The sequence below is a fragment of the Dermochelys coriacea genome, chromosome 6, assembly GCF_009764565.3.
Source record: "Dermochelys coriacea isolate rDerCor1 chromosome 6, rDerCor1.pri.v4, whole genome shotgun sequence".
Classification (NCBI taxonomy): domain Eukaryota; kingdom Metazoa; phylum Chordata; order Testudines; family Dermochelyidae; genus Dermochelys; species Dermochelys coriacea.
In genome coordinates this window covers 44,891,174-44,905,934 of record NC_050073.1, presented here as the reverse complement: position 1 = coordinate 44,905,934, position 14,761 = coordinate 44,891,174, and the positions used below count along the sequence as shown (strand labels likewise).

The following is a 14,761-nucleotide window of genomic DNA, read 5'->3' as shown; positions in this document are numbered from 1 at the left end:
CTGTCTCCCAAGATCTGTGAGAGTGATGGATTGTCCTTCAGAATAGGTTGTAGATCCTTGATAATGCGTTGGAGAGGTTTTGAGGGCTGAAGGTGATGGCTAGTGGCATTCTGTTATTTTCTTTGTTGGGCCTGTCCTGTAGTAGGTAACTTCTGGGTACTCTTCTGGCTCTGTCAATATGTTTCTTCACTTCAGCAGGTGGATACTGTAGTTGTAGGAATGTTTGATAGAAATCCTGTAGGTGTTTGTCTGTCTGAGGGGTTGGAGCAAATGCGGTTGTATCGTAGAGCTTGGCTGTAGACAATGGATTGTGTGGTGTGGTCTGGATGAAAGCTGGAGGCATGTAAGTAAGCATAGGCCTCAGTAGGTTTCCAGTATAGGTTGGTGTTTATGAGACCATCGCTTATTAGCACCAGTGTCCAGGAAGTGGATCTCTTGTGTGGCCTGGTCCAGGCTGAGGTTGATGGTGGGATGGAAATTGTTAAGAGAATGTCCCTTACTTCCTTGAAGTGGAATCTTGCCAGGTTTTGGTGGAGGGCCTGGCCCGCATCCTGAGAGAGGACATGAGGCAGAAGAGGAAGTGTGTGGGGTGGGCACACAGCCATCTTTAGGAGGTAAGGAAGCCAAATTTGTCAGCCACAGGGAGGCTTTCAAGAGGACTCTGGTGTCCTGATCTTGTGTATCACCTAGGATAGAAGAGGGGATGGAGGAAAGGTATATACTATTTGATGAGAAAAGCATCACCCAGGGAACGGGATCCCAGTCCTGTTCTGGAGCAGAAGTGCGGGCACTTGGCATTTTGGATCGTCACAATAAAGGTCTATAGTTGGGAACTCCCCCATTTGAATATATTCTGTAATACTCCGGGTTCATTTCCCACTTGTGGTCCTGGGAAAATCTTCTGCTTAATGCATCTGCTGTGATGTTTTGGCATCCTGGGAGGCAGGAAGCTGAGATGTTGATGTTGTGACTGATATACCAATTCCATAATAGCATGGCTTCTGTGCACAGGGATTGTGACCATGCCTCCCCCTTCTTGTCGATTTATATAAAACAGGCAAGCAACGTTATCTGTGAGGATCTTTATAGTTCTGTTCTTGATCATAGGTAGGAAATGGGAACATGCATTGTGAACTGCCCACAGCTCCAGTAAGTTTATATGTAGAATGGATTCCAATGGGACTTGAACTGTATGATTGTGCAAGTGTGCTCCCCAACCTAGTAGGGAAGCATCTGTATTGATTATTATTGTTGGAGGGTTCTGTGCAGATGTCATTTGGTTGGGTCCACAAATGTAGAGAGGGTTTTTTGTTTTTTTTTTTTTTAAACTTTGGTTGGCATCATGAGATGTCTAGTGTTGTGGAGCTTAGATTTAGTAAAGTCGTAAATCGGTGTCAGGGTAGCAAAACTGTAGCCTCTGGATAGTCGAGGTACTATCTGCAGTCTCTGCACAGGTGTGAACATTGATTTCTGTGCGTTTATTTGTAGGCCTATACATGTGAAAAGAGCTACTGTGTTTTGAGTAGCTTTACTACCCCTTGTTGAGTCACTGCTTTGAATAAGCAATCATCCAAATAGGGGAATATTATGACCCTTTGTCTGTGGAGATGAGCCGCCACCACCATGAGAACTTTTGAAAATACATGTGGGGAAGTGGACAGTCCAAAGGGCAGTACTTTCTACTGAAAATGGTTTATTCCTAGAAAAACCTGAGAAACCTCCTGTGTGAGGGATGTACTGTTATATGAAAATGTGTGTTCTGGAGGTCAAGGGCTGAGAACCAGTCCCTTCTTTCTAGTGCTGGAATTATGGTTGCTAACGCGACCATCCTGAAGTGCTGGGTCTTCATGAATTTGTTGAATCTTCTTAAATCGAGAACAGACCTCCAACCTCCAGATTTTTTCTGGGTTAGAAAATGTGAGTAGAATCCCCTCCCACTGCGTTGTGTTGGTAGTGGCTCTATTGCACCTAGGCATACGAGATGGTTTACCTCCTGTCACAATAGATGTTTGTGAGAGGGGTCCCTGAAAAGGGTTGGGAGGGAGGGTGGGTATGGGGAATGAAGGTAAATGGGATGGAATAGCCAGTCTCTAATACCCATTTGTCTGATGTGATGATCTGCCAGGCTAGGTGGAATGGGGTCAGACGGTCTCTGAATGGATGGGAGGTAACGGGTGTTTCCAGCATTTGAAAACGTGGAGTAACTAAGCTATTCTAAAAGGGTATTTAATAACAAACTTAATTTCCTATAAGAGAAAAAAGTTTTGGTTTTGTTTTTAGAAAAGAAGAAAAACAGTGAAGGAGAATTACAAAGCTAGCTAACAACAAACTATTAACTAAATAAGTACAGTAACTATTCTAAAGCAGAGAGGCACTGCTAAGTGCTCCATCTCAAGCAGAGGGTGGTAGAGGAGGAACTGAGGAGGGGTTGGTCGCACAGTTCTATGTAACTGCCTGAAGCGACGCAAGACAGGGAAAGCGCATGTGCAACCCAACCAGGCACTGCTCCTACAAATCTCCGATTACAAGCACTGTGGCTCACAATCGCCTAAAGTGGAGCTCCAACAGGGATACTCCTCGAAGAGCCACCACAGGTAGCCAAACCTAGTGAGGTCTGCTGAGCAATCCTGGTTCATACAAGAGTCCTGGGCCAGGTCTAAGAGTGGGTGAATTGTGGGATTCCACCCAAGAACAGATGAAGGCAACAGGCTTCACACCCGAGGGAGTGCACTGAGAGGCCAAGGAAGGGGTAAGAGGTGCAGATAACCTTGAACCATGACACTCCATACTAAACTCCCTTAACCTTCTCTAGTTGGCTATTCCCTCTCCACCCTCTCATGCTCCTCCACTCCAATTATCCCCATCCCACTAGTTTTGGACCCCTATATACACTTACTTAAGTTTTCCCATTACCTCTTTTCCCCCTGAAACTAGAGCAACAGTACTCTGCCCACTGTGAATGAAAACTACTCACTTCTCCCTCTCAATTTAGGTTTCACTTTCTTGATGTTTGAGATGTCATAATCCAGCTAGGACTACCAGATGACCCTGTGAAGTCCTTGAGGAAAATCAAAGTAGATAAGGCCTGAATTCCTAATGTAAAGATGACCAAAAATCCAACACTTTTTGCAGAAAAACTCTTTCATGCCTTTTAAAAATATATATCATAAAGGAGCAAAAAAGAAAAAAAAGACCAATTATTTTCCTTTGCAAATTAACTTTAAAATTAGGATTATATTATGTAAAAGGTTGACAGCCTTAGCTAGAAGGAACTACCTTAAAATTCTCAATGTAGTATTTATATTTTAAACTGGTTGGTTTTCCTTTTTTTTTTTTTTTTTTTTTTTAAAAATTTAGATATTAATAGTTTTTGGATTTGGTTTAAACTTTAAAATGTATATTCTACAAAGTGGCCTATTTTCCTGCTATACCTATCCTTTTTACTCACCAACAGATGCCTTTAACAGGAGTAAGTCCTTACTGTAGTGGAATCCAGCCTTTGTGTTCCTGATACATTGCCTGTTTCAACAATCATAGAAGGAAGACATGCAGAACACAGCATGCAGTTAGTCTTCAAAAAAAAAAAAAAAAAAAAAAAATTCACACGGCAATGTGATTACAGCTATTGTACACACTCAACTAAGGTTAAATAAATTAGAAAAGCAGAATTTAAAATAACCTTAACTTCATCTATTTACTAGTTCCAGATTCAGTGCTTAGCTTTACAAAAAATTCCCAAAATACTCATGCAAGCTAGGGCACTGTAAATGGCAGAAGTGAATCATGTCTAGAAGTACAACTATTAATATTCTTCTAAGATTTCTCTCAGCTTCTGATTGCACATGGAGAAGAAAACTTGAATTTTTAGAATGTGAACATTTAATATTTTACATTTAAATCAAGTTAAACATTATATGGTGCAGAGAACTCCTGGACTGGATATTTTACACTAGTGAGAGTAATATTTACAATTTTAAGCATCCCACTAACATTCTTAATATTTGTGTAATATATTGGGGTTCTTCTTAAACTTCGTGTATTTAGTTAAAGTGTTCAAACAAAACAGCTACACTACCAATGACCTTTGGTCCAAATTTGATCAAAGGATGTTCTCAAACTGTAATTGCCTGGTACATTCCATCACCAATAACACTTTCCATGTGGCAAGCACTGATTTTTATCTGTGCTTTGTAAAACCAAAAATCAAAGAGAAAGCTTACTCATATGCTACCAAAAATTATATTTGTAATGACGATATGATTACCTTTTTATATCTCACCAATTTCTGCTCTCAAGCACATACACATGGCTCTTAATAAAGTCCACACCCGTGGGAAAACTGTATTGTAACAATTTATCTTACAAATGCATTTAATAATTAAGCGATTTATGAAGCAAAAACAAAACGGTGCCTTTTACTACTACATTATGCTGTATAAAAATAGCCTCAAAGATTTTTTGTGATTTTTTTTAGATGAAATTTCCTACTTTTATTTTTGTTTTCCAGTACTTCTTATCAATGGACATTATTGCACTGCCTTACAACTGAGCTTTACTTGTGCTCTTCTCAATACTAATTAGAAATGTACAGCTATTGTCCCCTTTTTACAAGGTAAGAAAATATCAGTAAAATAGTTAGTGGAATCTCATCTTATTTCCATAGTCAGAGATATAGAAAAAGTATTTCCTAAATAAAAAGACCTTATAGTCTTTCCCTAGAGAAAAAAAACCTGAAAAGGAACCATATATCTGGTAGAAAGCTCATACAAGTTACTACAAAAATAAACTTATATTTAAAATAAAAAGTTTTACATATATAAACATGCACAAGCCAGATGCTTTTATGCAGATTAAAATTAAAATATTCTGGCTACTTAATTAACTTACAACCTCAAGCAAAAAAGTTCATGCTTAAAAAGAGCAAAGCAGTTTTTGTACCATCAATTTGCATCTTCTTTGGCTGCATAGAAGGTGAAGACATTGAGGCGGTAACTCTGAAGTTTGCAGGAAGAGTCTCTGCAGATCCAGCAGCTAAGCCTCTTATGTCCTTTGGTCTAAACTTCTTTCTCCATGAAGGTGCTCGTCTAAAGCTTTTATCATCATCCTGTCAGATTGATTAGTATCATTAGTAATTCTAAAAACAGGATTTACCATAAATTAAAATTATAGCAGGGTCAATACCTTTCCCCACAACTCCAAGCATCTATACAAGTCAAGATACTTAGTATTTCTTGGAAAAAAAGATCTGGCTGCCTATCTTTAACTTAACTGCACATTAGGGTATATTTGTGATTTAGGATTTAAGATAATTCACAAATGCCATATAATCTAGTAGTGAGAGGAAAATGGTAGGGTTATAAGAGAAGACAAGAGAACACATATTTTGGGAACATCAATGACCAAGTATAAATTACTTTAAATAATCCCCTTGGCCTCTTAAATTCCACTTTCGCTGGAATATCTATATTGAAATATAGCACTAGCGCACAAAAGATTAGAGGAAAGGATTGACTAGTGAACAAAAACAGTACAAAACCACAATAATACTGTACTACAGTACCTCCCAACCTATGTATTGTTTCATTTTTAAGTGATTTGGAACCTTTTAATAGGGCTATGTGGAACAGAGCGCATCCTCAAACTGAACTATTTCTTCCCCTCCTCCCTACTCTCTAGTAGTGCATCTACAGCTTAAAAAATTGTGTTTCTTAATTCACAAGAGTGACACTGGACCTACTAACCAAGACAGCTGGTGCCCTGCCCATGAAATACAATATCCAGTAGAAAAAAAAACTTTGTATGTTTATGTGCATATATATCCATGGATTGTTTATATTTATTATCACAATCCACTACAAGTGATCTGGTTAAACGTTTTGAACATTTATTTTTATCTAAAAATATTTAGCTCAATTTCTTTTTGATTTAGAATTAAATGGATGCAAATACCAATTCCTAAAGCAAGACCCCCACGATTTGCTCTGGCCCTTGTGCTGCATAAAAAGGCTGGAGTGGCAAAAAAGTGCCCTAAAAGCTCCTTTTCATATTGTGGGAAGATTTTCTGGTACAGTCACCATAGAAGATAGCAGTAAAGGTACTTTCCAATAACCCTCCTTGCACGCCGTAGTTTAGAGGGTAAGCTGAGGGTAGAAGGGGCATGTCAGGGAGGGGCCACAACACAAAGTAAGGCAGAGATTCCAACTAGGCAGTGCTGCAGCCTACAGTGCAGCTTGGGGAGCAAGTTAGACACCCCATTCCCCGTCCGCCTATGGTGTTGTCTAAATTATGGTAGGGACCCTGGATCAGCACTAGATCAGAGAGCACAAGGGTGTCTTATGGCCACTGTAAGTACTTCTTCCACCTCCTAAGTACATCTACATTACAGACTTCTTTCGATGGTATGTAGAGTACATATCTGCATAGCCCCCCAGCACAGGTATAAACAGCAGTGTATCTGGTGTGGCATAACTTAGGCAACCAGAGTAAAGATGTGCCTGAAGGGTGTGGGTATGTATGTGAGTACATACCCTACATGCTTTCTACTCACCCAAGCCACCCCTCCCCATCTACACTGCTATTTTTAATATTATAGTGTCCTGCTGCAGGAGCCTTTGCCCTCTGCAGGAAGAGACTCCCCCAGCCAGGAGAAGGCTCTGGCAGGAGGAGGCAGCTGGGAAAGGTTCATCCTTTTCCTGCTGCCTCCAATGGCCAAGTCTTTCTTTGCCACAGAAAAGACTCCAGCAGCTCCCCATTTCTGGAACCTTTCCCCACAACAAAGAAAGGGAAAGGCTCTAGCAAGGGAGAGGCAAGGGGGAAAGCCTTTCATGGACTTGTAGCTACACATCACAGCATGGACACAGCCTGGTTTTGGCTGCACTATGCAGCTACATGAATACTGCATGACGCTGCCAGATGTATACAGTGTAGACAAAGCCTTAGAATTGCACCACAAAAATCTCAAAAAATGAATTCTTCAATTTCCTAATATGTCTTCTGGAATTTACTTTAAATATGTCTTCTAAGTAGTAGGAGGAAGAAAAATATTTACATGAAGCTTTCATTAAAAATATTTACAGGAAGCTTTCATTATGAATGATCTCAGCCTGCCTGAAAGATTAAAAAAGGATCGCTAGGCTATTAGTGACATGTAGCTGTCTCTGGTAGGGAATTCTGCATGAATACTATACAATATATTACTATGCAAGCTGGAATCTGGCTGGGAAACTAGGGTTTAATGTCACTACATTCAAAAAGTACCATATATCTTTAATAACTGCAAATGGAAAGACTAAGTCTTAACTCTCTTCTGGAAAATGGGCACCTCCAGCACCAATCCCCCATGCACTATGTGGAGGCATAAGTTAAGTACTGAAACAAAGTGCCACTTATTGAACTGTCATTACCACTACTGCAACACTTGGGAAGCTTTCCATTAGTTTCATATCCAAAGCATGGAACAGATACTATCCTACTTAATTGATCTCACAAAAGCACTGCCTTATAGCATGGGCTGCAAGCCATGCTTACATGCACTTGCTAACTGAAAAGGCAACAGCTTAAAAACATTTCTTGGAAAAAAAGATCTATATAGATTGGATAACTGGGCACTAAAAAGAGGAGAAAAAACAAAAGCTGATTGGGTGGACTTGTGAAAAAGGAGTGGCATGGGGTGCAGCCTTCAGAAGAAGGAAGTTCTGCTTTAAATTGTTCTTTGTAAAGAAGGCAGTTCCAGTTTCACCCACTCTCACTATCCTCTCCAGTAAAAAAAATAGCAAGTCATAAGCTACCTAAAGTGCTGTGCACTGGATAAAAGCAGTTCTTGTAACACAGAATGATGCTGAACTATTTAGATGAAAATCAGATGGGTCCCACTTGCTAAAAACAGCACTAGAAAAGAATACCAAAAACCAACGTGAGCAATAATAGATGTAGCTTTCCTGGGACTAGCTCTCTCACTGAGCAAGTAACTTTTTCCTCCTACCTCTAAGGTCATGCATGGTCTCTGAAGAGCATTCTGGTGATTGTCATGCATCTCTGCATTGAAAGTCATCAGAACAACATCCTATTTCTCTTGATAAAAAGTGCTAAATAAACATTGCTACATATGTGCTGCGGAAATCCATTTCCTCCGAGATGTTTCAAATGTTCATAAGACCACTTTATAAGTTCTGTCACTGGACAGTAAGTTCCATCATAAAAAAGTACACTTGTTCTTTCTTCACCTCAGCAGGCAACAAATCTACAGTCTGCCTGCGATGCACTTTGCACTGCACATCTGGCTACATCAGCAGCACAGAAGTTCAAATCAACACATGCTCTTGAATATTTAATCCCCCACTGGTGCCACTTGAAGAATAAAAAAAACTTGTCTTTCATCTTATCGCTGTTTTTATTTTATTTTCCAGCTTCCATAATATTACAGTATCACTTCTAACTTTTCATTTAACAACTGTGACCTTCTTCTCTATGTCCATGTTTTATAAGCACCTGAAAATACAGGTGTTACACTAAACATCACTTCTGAATACAAATAACTACAGCATCATGATACAGTAAGATTTACTAATCCACTTGAGTAGTAAGCAGTAATGATAAACACACTATTTGCACCTACATTGCTTGAGAACCAAGATGTTCTTGCTTTAATAATGCATTCAGATCATAAGCTGGATAAGGATACAAAGGATAGGAGAATTTGGTAATTTTATTTTAGTTTACATTTTACAAGTTATAAAGCCAACAGCCTACTAGTAGTGTGCTCAAAAGAGGACCAGAATTAGAATAGAAGGATTGCTGTAGATTAAGGCTAGGTACGTTGGCAGAGCTACGTGCTTACACAACACCTATATTACTATGCCTTATTAAGTGAGTGTCAGTAGTCCGTTACTTTCTTATATTTTAGGAAGAGACACGGATTCAGACAAAAAGGCAATCTCTGGCACTAACTACGGTTAAAGTTATAGGCAACACAAATTTGCTGAGCACCTCACACTTTGAAGTTCAGAATAATTCTGTCTAAATATGAGCCTCTCACACACAAAATACATACGGTAACTCACAAAAGGTAAGAAAATTCAAGTTAAGGCTTTCACTTTTTAAAAACCATTCTCTGTATAATAATAGTTTAAAGAGAGACTATCCAATTCAAATTCCTTCATTTTAATAGGTTGATCAGAGATCAGGCTTCTTCTTAATGCAAATTAAAACAGACCAATAAATCAAAACTCACTTCATCAAATCTCCTGTCAGTGCCCATAACAAGAAGGTTATTAAATTCCCTCTCCAAAACAGCACGACCCTAAATTAAAAATTAAAACATTAAAGTCAGTCTTGAAAGGCTAACAAGCCACAAGCATCTATAGTACATTTAAAAAAAATATTCCGATGTACACATTATAAAATGAATATATGGCAACTCTATTATCACAGTAATACAGCATTAAATTTAGTACTTGCAAAGCTGCAATCACACATTTAAAGGGGGATTTCAGTGCAGTCAATCTTATATCTGTGTCATGAAAATCCATGATATCAGATGCAAAAATTAATGACTTCACAGTGAAAACAGCACCTTTTCTTTGTAGTTACAGAGCACCTAGCACACTGTGGGTATTACCAGAGACAAATAAGTGATAATAAAGGATAGGCCAATTTATAGGAGAAGATGTGCTGTGAGAAAACAAACCTGTTTCAACACAAATACATTAATTAGAACACATGGTAGAGATTATGGAAAATTTTAAGTTTTATTGTGATATGTTTCCAAGTCTATAGTAGAAGACACACTATAGATAACATTTAATTTTTAAAATTTCTACAGTTGACTAAAAATTACTTGCTTACATAAAATTAGATTGTATGACCATATGGTTTATTAAAATGGCTAGGGAAAAAAATCAGCAGACATGAAGTTATTACAGTCATTACCTGTGTGTTCTGAGTAGGTATTTGTAATAATAGAGCGAATGCATTGAAATCAAAAGTTTCCTCTAAGGCCACAAGTGCACCATGAACTCCACTTTCTATAAGGTTATTTGCATATTCTTTAAGACCGATTGACAGTACCCAGTGGATCATTCTGTCATTGCTCCATACAAGAACATCTAAAGAGGAAAAACAAATATGCTATATAAAACTGCGTAACAAAATGTCTATACAAATAACTACAAGTCTTGTTTCTTCTATATCGCATTGGCATAGGGCTCAGTTGCGTCATTTAGGCACAGGCCACACAGCAAGGGGTGATATGGAGCCAACTAGTCTCAGAGTTCAGAAAAGGAAATCTCTTTAAATAAGTAAGTATCAATATAAATAAGGTCACTTCCATATGTATAAAATATTTGGGTTATTTAATTTGATATTCAATTCATTTTATGCGGTCTCTAAATTTTCAATATGCAGCAGATGTTTTTATTGACAACACAGAATTCCTTCCTGTGCTCCACAGAGCAAAGGGAGACAGTGCTCATTGCCATATCTCTTCATTTACTGCAGTTTACGCTGTCCTGCTTTAGGGTGGGTGTGAAGTAGTGGGGGATATAGCCTGCCCTCCTCCCTGCCTGTGAGACAGTATGGATGGATCAGTTCTTGTGCTCCTCAGACTGCATGAACTGAACCTTTAGCCTGGCACTTATGTGGGTGGAGAAGCTCTTTCCATCCCACAAAACCCTTTAATGGTTAGACATTCCTATCCTTGGAGAGCAGGGGCAATTCTATATTTTGATAGGTTATTTCAGTTCTTTAAAAACAGTGACTTTCCCTATAGTTTACTACTGCACTTGATCTTTCCTGAGAATGCAAGAGGTAAGGTGCGGACTTGAATTCCTACGCCTGCTTCCCCACTACCTCCATCCCCTCTTCAGTATCCACAGATTAACTGGATGTTTTTAATAAAAAAAACCATGAACACACCACAGAGTAACAAAATGGTTAATATTTGCAAACTATCAGATAACTGTAGGCTTCAGAGTTACTGAAAAAATGGGGGAAACTGTCATCTCAGAGATGGCTTCTTAAATAAAAAAGTTTCTTTGGTTCACACATGGAAAATTTTCTTCAGAACAATAAGGGTTAAAAAAAATTAAATGAAAGCTCATTTCAGAGCGCGATTGTTCTACAGTGGATTCTGTGGCATATTCTGTAGCTACAGAATTGCAGACTACACAGGACCCTACTAATAGGTCGCTTCCATGTGGCACTTTTACGACACCATGAAATAATCCTTTCCAATTTAAAGTAATTGATTTAATATTAAAGTAATGCAATTTTGAGGCATCTTACTGGGAAGATTTTAAAATCTAAGGTGAAGCCAAGACAGAAATAGATAACCTTTTATTTCATTCTGGCTTTCTTCTCTTCTTCTTTCCAGTTCTTTTCGGTCATAATTTAATTTTCGCAAACACATAATACCACACTGAAAGCTGTTTCTGTTGGGAAAAGAAAAACATATTTAGGGATAAGCTAGAACACTTAATCAAGAGTATGATGAAGACTTCTTTAAATTTATTTACCTGTGAAAACTGTCAACCATTTTAAGTTGTCCACGGAGATCTTTCTTAGTCAAGTGATCTAGCATTCTAGCATCAACAAGACATTCCATGAAGTAGCTGCGGTATTGAGGGAGCCCCAAACTGGGGAGCCACTCATTGCCAATCCACTCGTGGTTCATATCACCATATGCTAGAGTCTGTTTTTAAAAAGTAAGAGTTATTCAGTGCGATTTACTCATATCAAAAGGCAAAGAAACACTAAACAATTTCTTTCCCTAAACTTCACATTAACAAAAAATATTTTTAAAAGTTGCCTTGCCTTCCATTTTTTAACTGGTACTTTTTACTTGGAAAAAATACACTAATGAAAGTGTTGAACTGAAGTTTGCCACTTTACATTTAATCTTTTCATTGGAAAAGGATGGTTTTTTTAAAAAAAGGAATATAAAAACGTTCAGAATAAGTAAAATTTCCATTAATTTTTCTATCAAATTTTGATGATTTTTTACATGTTGCTCAAATTCAGACCCTTTCAATACATCATAACACAACTTTGATGAGATATTGAACACACGTGTCTCATGAAAAAAACTGAATTTTTTTCTGAAGTGGTGCAATGTATTTTATTTTCCTATACTCTCCCCATTCAGACAGCCAAATTCACTGCACACTTTTGAATATTAACAGGAGTTTTGGGGATTTGATACTGGTGGAAAAAAAACACCTTTTTCTGGGCTCATAGCTGTAACTGCTATTCCCTATTTAGAAGACTCCTGGTCTTTGAATGACAAGCTCTGGGGGAGATTTTCAAAGTGCAGTTAGGTGTCTGATTCCCATTAAGCTTTGAGCTTGAATTACAATTACTCTGCCAATGAACTAGCTGGAAAAGTAGTTTAAAGGGGTTTTAATAAAACAGTTACTAACCTTGCATAACTGTTGTTCTTCGAAATGTGTTGCTCATGTCCATTCCATGCTAGGGATGCGCATACCATGAGTACAGTTACTGGAGTTTTTTCCCCTCAGTGCTAGCCATAGGGCTGCCCCTAGCATCTCTTGGAGCCCTGCGCACATGCATCAGTATAAGGGGTGCCACTGGCTTCATACTGGCAAGAAGGAACTAAGAGAGTAACTCTGACAGAGTAGTGGGCGGATCATGGAATGAACATGAACAACAGATCTCAAAGAACAACAGTTACAGAAGGTTAGTAATAGTTTTTTCTTCTTCGAGTGCTTGGTTATGTCAATTCCATGCTAGGTGACTCACAAACAGTATCCCTGGAGGTGGGCTTGGAGTTTACAGACATGCCGACTGCAACACTGCTCTCCCGAAAATGGCATCGCGACAGGCCTGTTGGGTGATGGCATAGTGGGACGGAAAGGTATGAACCGACGACCATATCATGGCCAGGCAGATGTCCTAGATTGGTAAATGCATGAGGAACGCTGCTGATGAAGCCTGGGCTCTTGTGGAATGAACTGTCATGATAGCTGTAGGAGAATCTTCGCCTGCTCAGATGCAGGCGGTTATCCAGGATGAGATTCTTTGGGAAGACACTGGTAGTCTTTCCATCTTGTCCGCTACAAAAAGCTGTGTAGTCTTGCGGAAGAGTTTAGTCCCTTCGATATAGAAGGCCATTGACGTCTAATGTGTGAAGCCTCTGTTCCGGAGCAGTGCAGTGAGGCTTCAGAAAGAAGACAGGCAGAAAAATGTTCTGCTTGATACAGACCTCTGTTAGGGAAGCCTTGTGAGAGCAAGAAGACTGTTCCAAGCAACCGTCACTGGCGGGAAGAAGGAACTGAGAGGGTGCAGATCTAGCAGTGCCCCTTATACCAGTGCATATGCATGAGGCTCCAGGGGGCACTAAGGCCAGCCCTAAGGATACCACTAAGGGAAAAATCTCCAGCACCTATGCACATGGTGTGCACGCACACCTAGGATGGAACTGACATGAGCAAGCACTTGAAGAAGAAATTACACTTTCCATAACAGGATTGTGCTGGAGGCCAGAGAGGAAACGAAGTTGTAGAGTTCAAAAAATATTGGGTTAAAGAAGCTCTCCTCAGTTATTTTATTTTTTAATCCTTTTTTCTATATAATATTATACTCTCTCTCTCTCTCTCTCTCTCTCTCTCTCTCTCTCTCTCTCTCTCTCACACACACACACACACACACACACACACACATACATATCTGGACAGACTCCATCACAGTAGTTGAGGCTACAAATGGGATTTCCTACAGCTCTAAGGCTGAACAAATGTGTAAGCAGGACTCTACTGGTGACACAAAAAACACACTGTGCCTGGACATAGCATCTCTATAACAGAAGTTGGCCAGTGATCATGGTAATGGTGAGATTGCAGTAGGGTCTTCCATAAAAGGCAGATATTTTCTTTGAACCACTGGCCTGACACAGAGCCAGCATCTCCATAGCACTCCAGGTTTTAGATGCAATACGGAGTTATTTGGTATTAAACCAATTTTCTAACCATTTGATCTGTTCTGCTGCTCAGTCCAAAAAGTCACAGACCACAGTTTAAGAGAACAGTTTTCACATTAACTTGTTATAATGTCAGAGGACAAATCGTTTAAGTAAAAAACAATAAGCAGGGCTTTTGAATATTCCTGTTATGTTAAATAGCCTTGGAAATTAAGAGGAAAGAAAAATTTTTTTATTTAGACCCTTGTGCAGTGCCCTGTATTATGACAGTCTTAACTTCTAAACAAAATGTGTGTTTTTTCAAATTTGTTCATGATGTGCCAGCAAATTTTAAACTGAGTGAACTAAAAAATACAGTCTGAGAATCACATTGCCATTTTATAAGGTTAGTAATAGTATCTACAAATTTAGATTATCAAAACATTCTCAGAGGAAAACAAAGATCATCATTCATGCTCTAATTGCATTGTGTTGCTTTACATATACTATATAATAAATTACATAAAATCTCCAACCTGAGCCCAGCTTCCCTCCTCATCTTCCTGATGTTATGTGGTTAGAAAAGCAAAAGAACACACAAATATTAGTATTTATAAGTTTAGTATTAAGAGCAAAGTTAAAGATGTAGAGCAGATGCGTATCTTTATGGCATGCTAAAAATCTAAAGAATGATAGTACCATGCATTTAAAAACAATATAAAATTTAATGGAAATAGGAAAATGCTTGTACTGATTGGGTTTTCTGTAAAGAAGAAATTTATGTGCAAATAAATTAATTTGGCTGTACACACAACACAGTTAGTCTGCCTTCAATAAGAATCACTGTTGATT

The 14,761-nt window shown here is 38.6% G+C and overlaps 1 protein-coding gene across 14 annotated transcripts in view; it reads right to left on the bottom strand.

Annotated features, from left to right (window-relative positions):
• The window catches only part of PPFIA1 (PTPRF interacting protein alpha 1), an 83,641-nt gene that overhangs the window by 8,121 nt on the left and 60,759 nt on the right, over nt 1-14,761 (bottom strand). For 6 of the 14 annotated variants that reach the window (XM_043516091.1, XM_043516094.1, XM_038405328.2 and 3 more), the window contains 6 exons: nt 11,511-11,686; nt 11,329-11,426; nt 9,928-10,103; nt 9,230-9,298; nt 4,939-5,104; nt 3,449-3,519 (listed from right to left, as the gene is read on the bottom strand). In XM_043516091.1, the coding sequence (XP_043372026.1) occupies nt 3,461-3,519; nt 4,939-5,104; nt 9,230-9,298; nt 9,928-10,103; nt 11,329-11,426; nt 11,511-11,686 (744 nt within the window). In that variant the 3' untranslated portion in view covers nt 3,449-3,460. Of the gene's footprint in view, nt 1-3,448; nt 3,572-4,938; nt 5,105-9,229; nt 9,299-9,927; nt 10,104-11,328; nt 11,427-11,510; nt 11,687-14,445; nt 14,473-14,761 lie in introns of all 14 variants that reach the window. The other 8 variants (XM_043516095.1, XM_043516092.1, XM_038405326.2 and 5 more) reach the window with 2 other exon arrangements.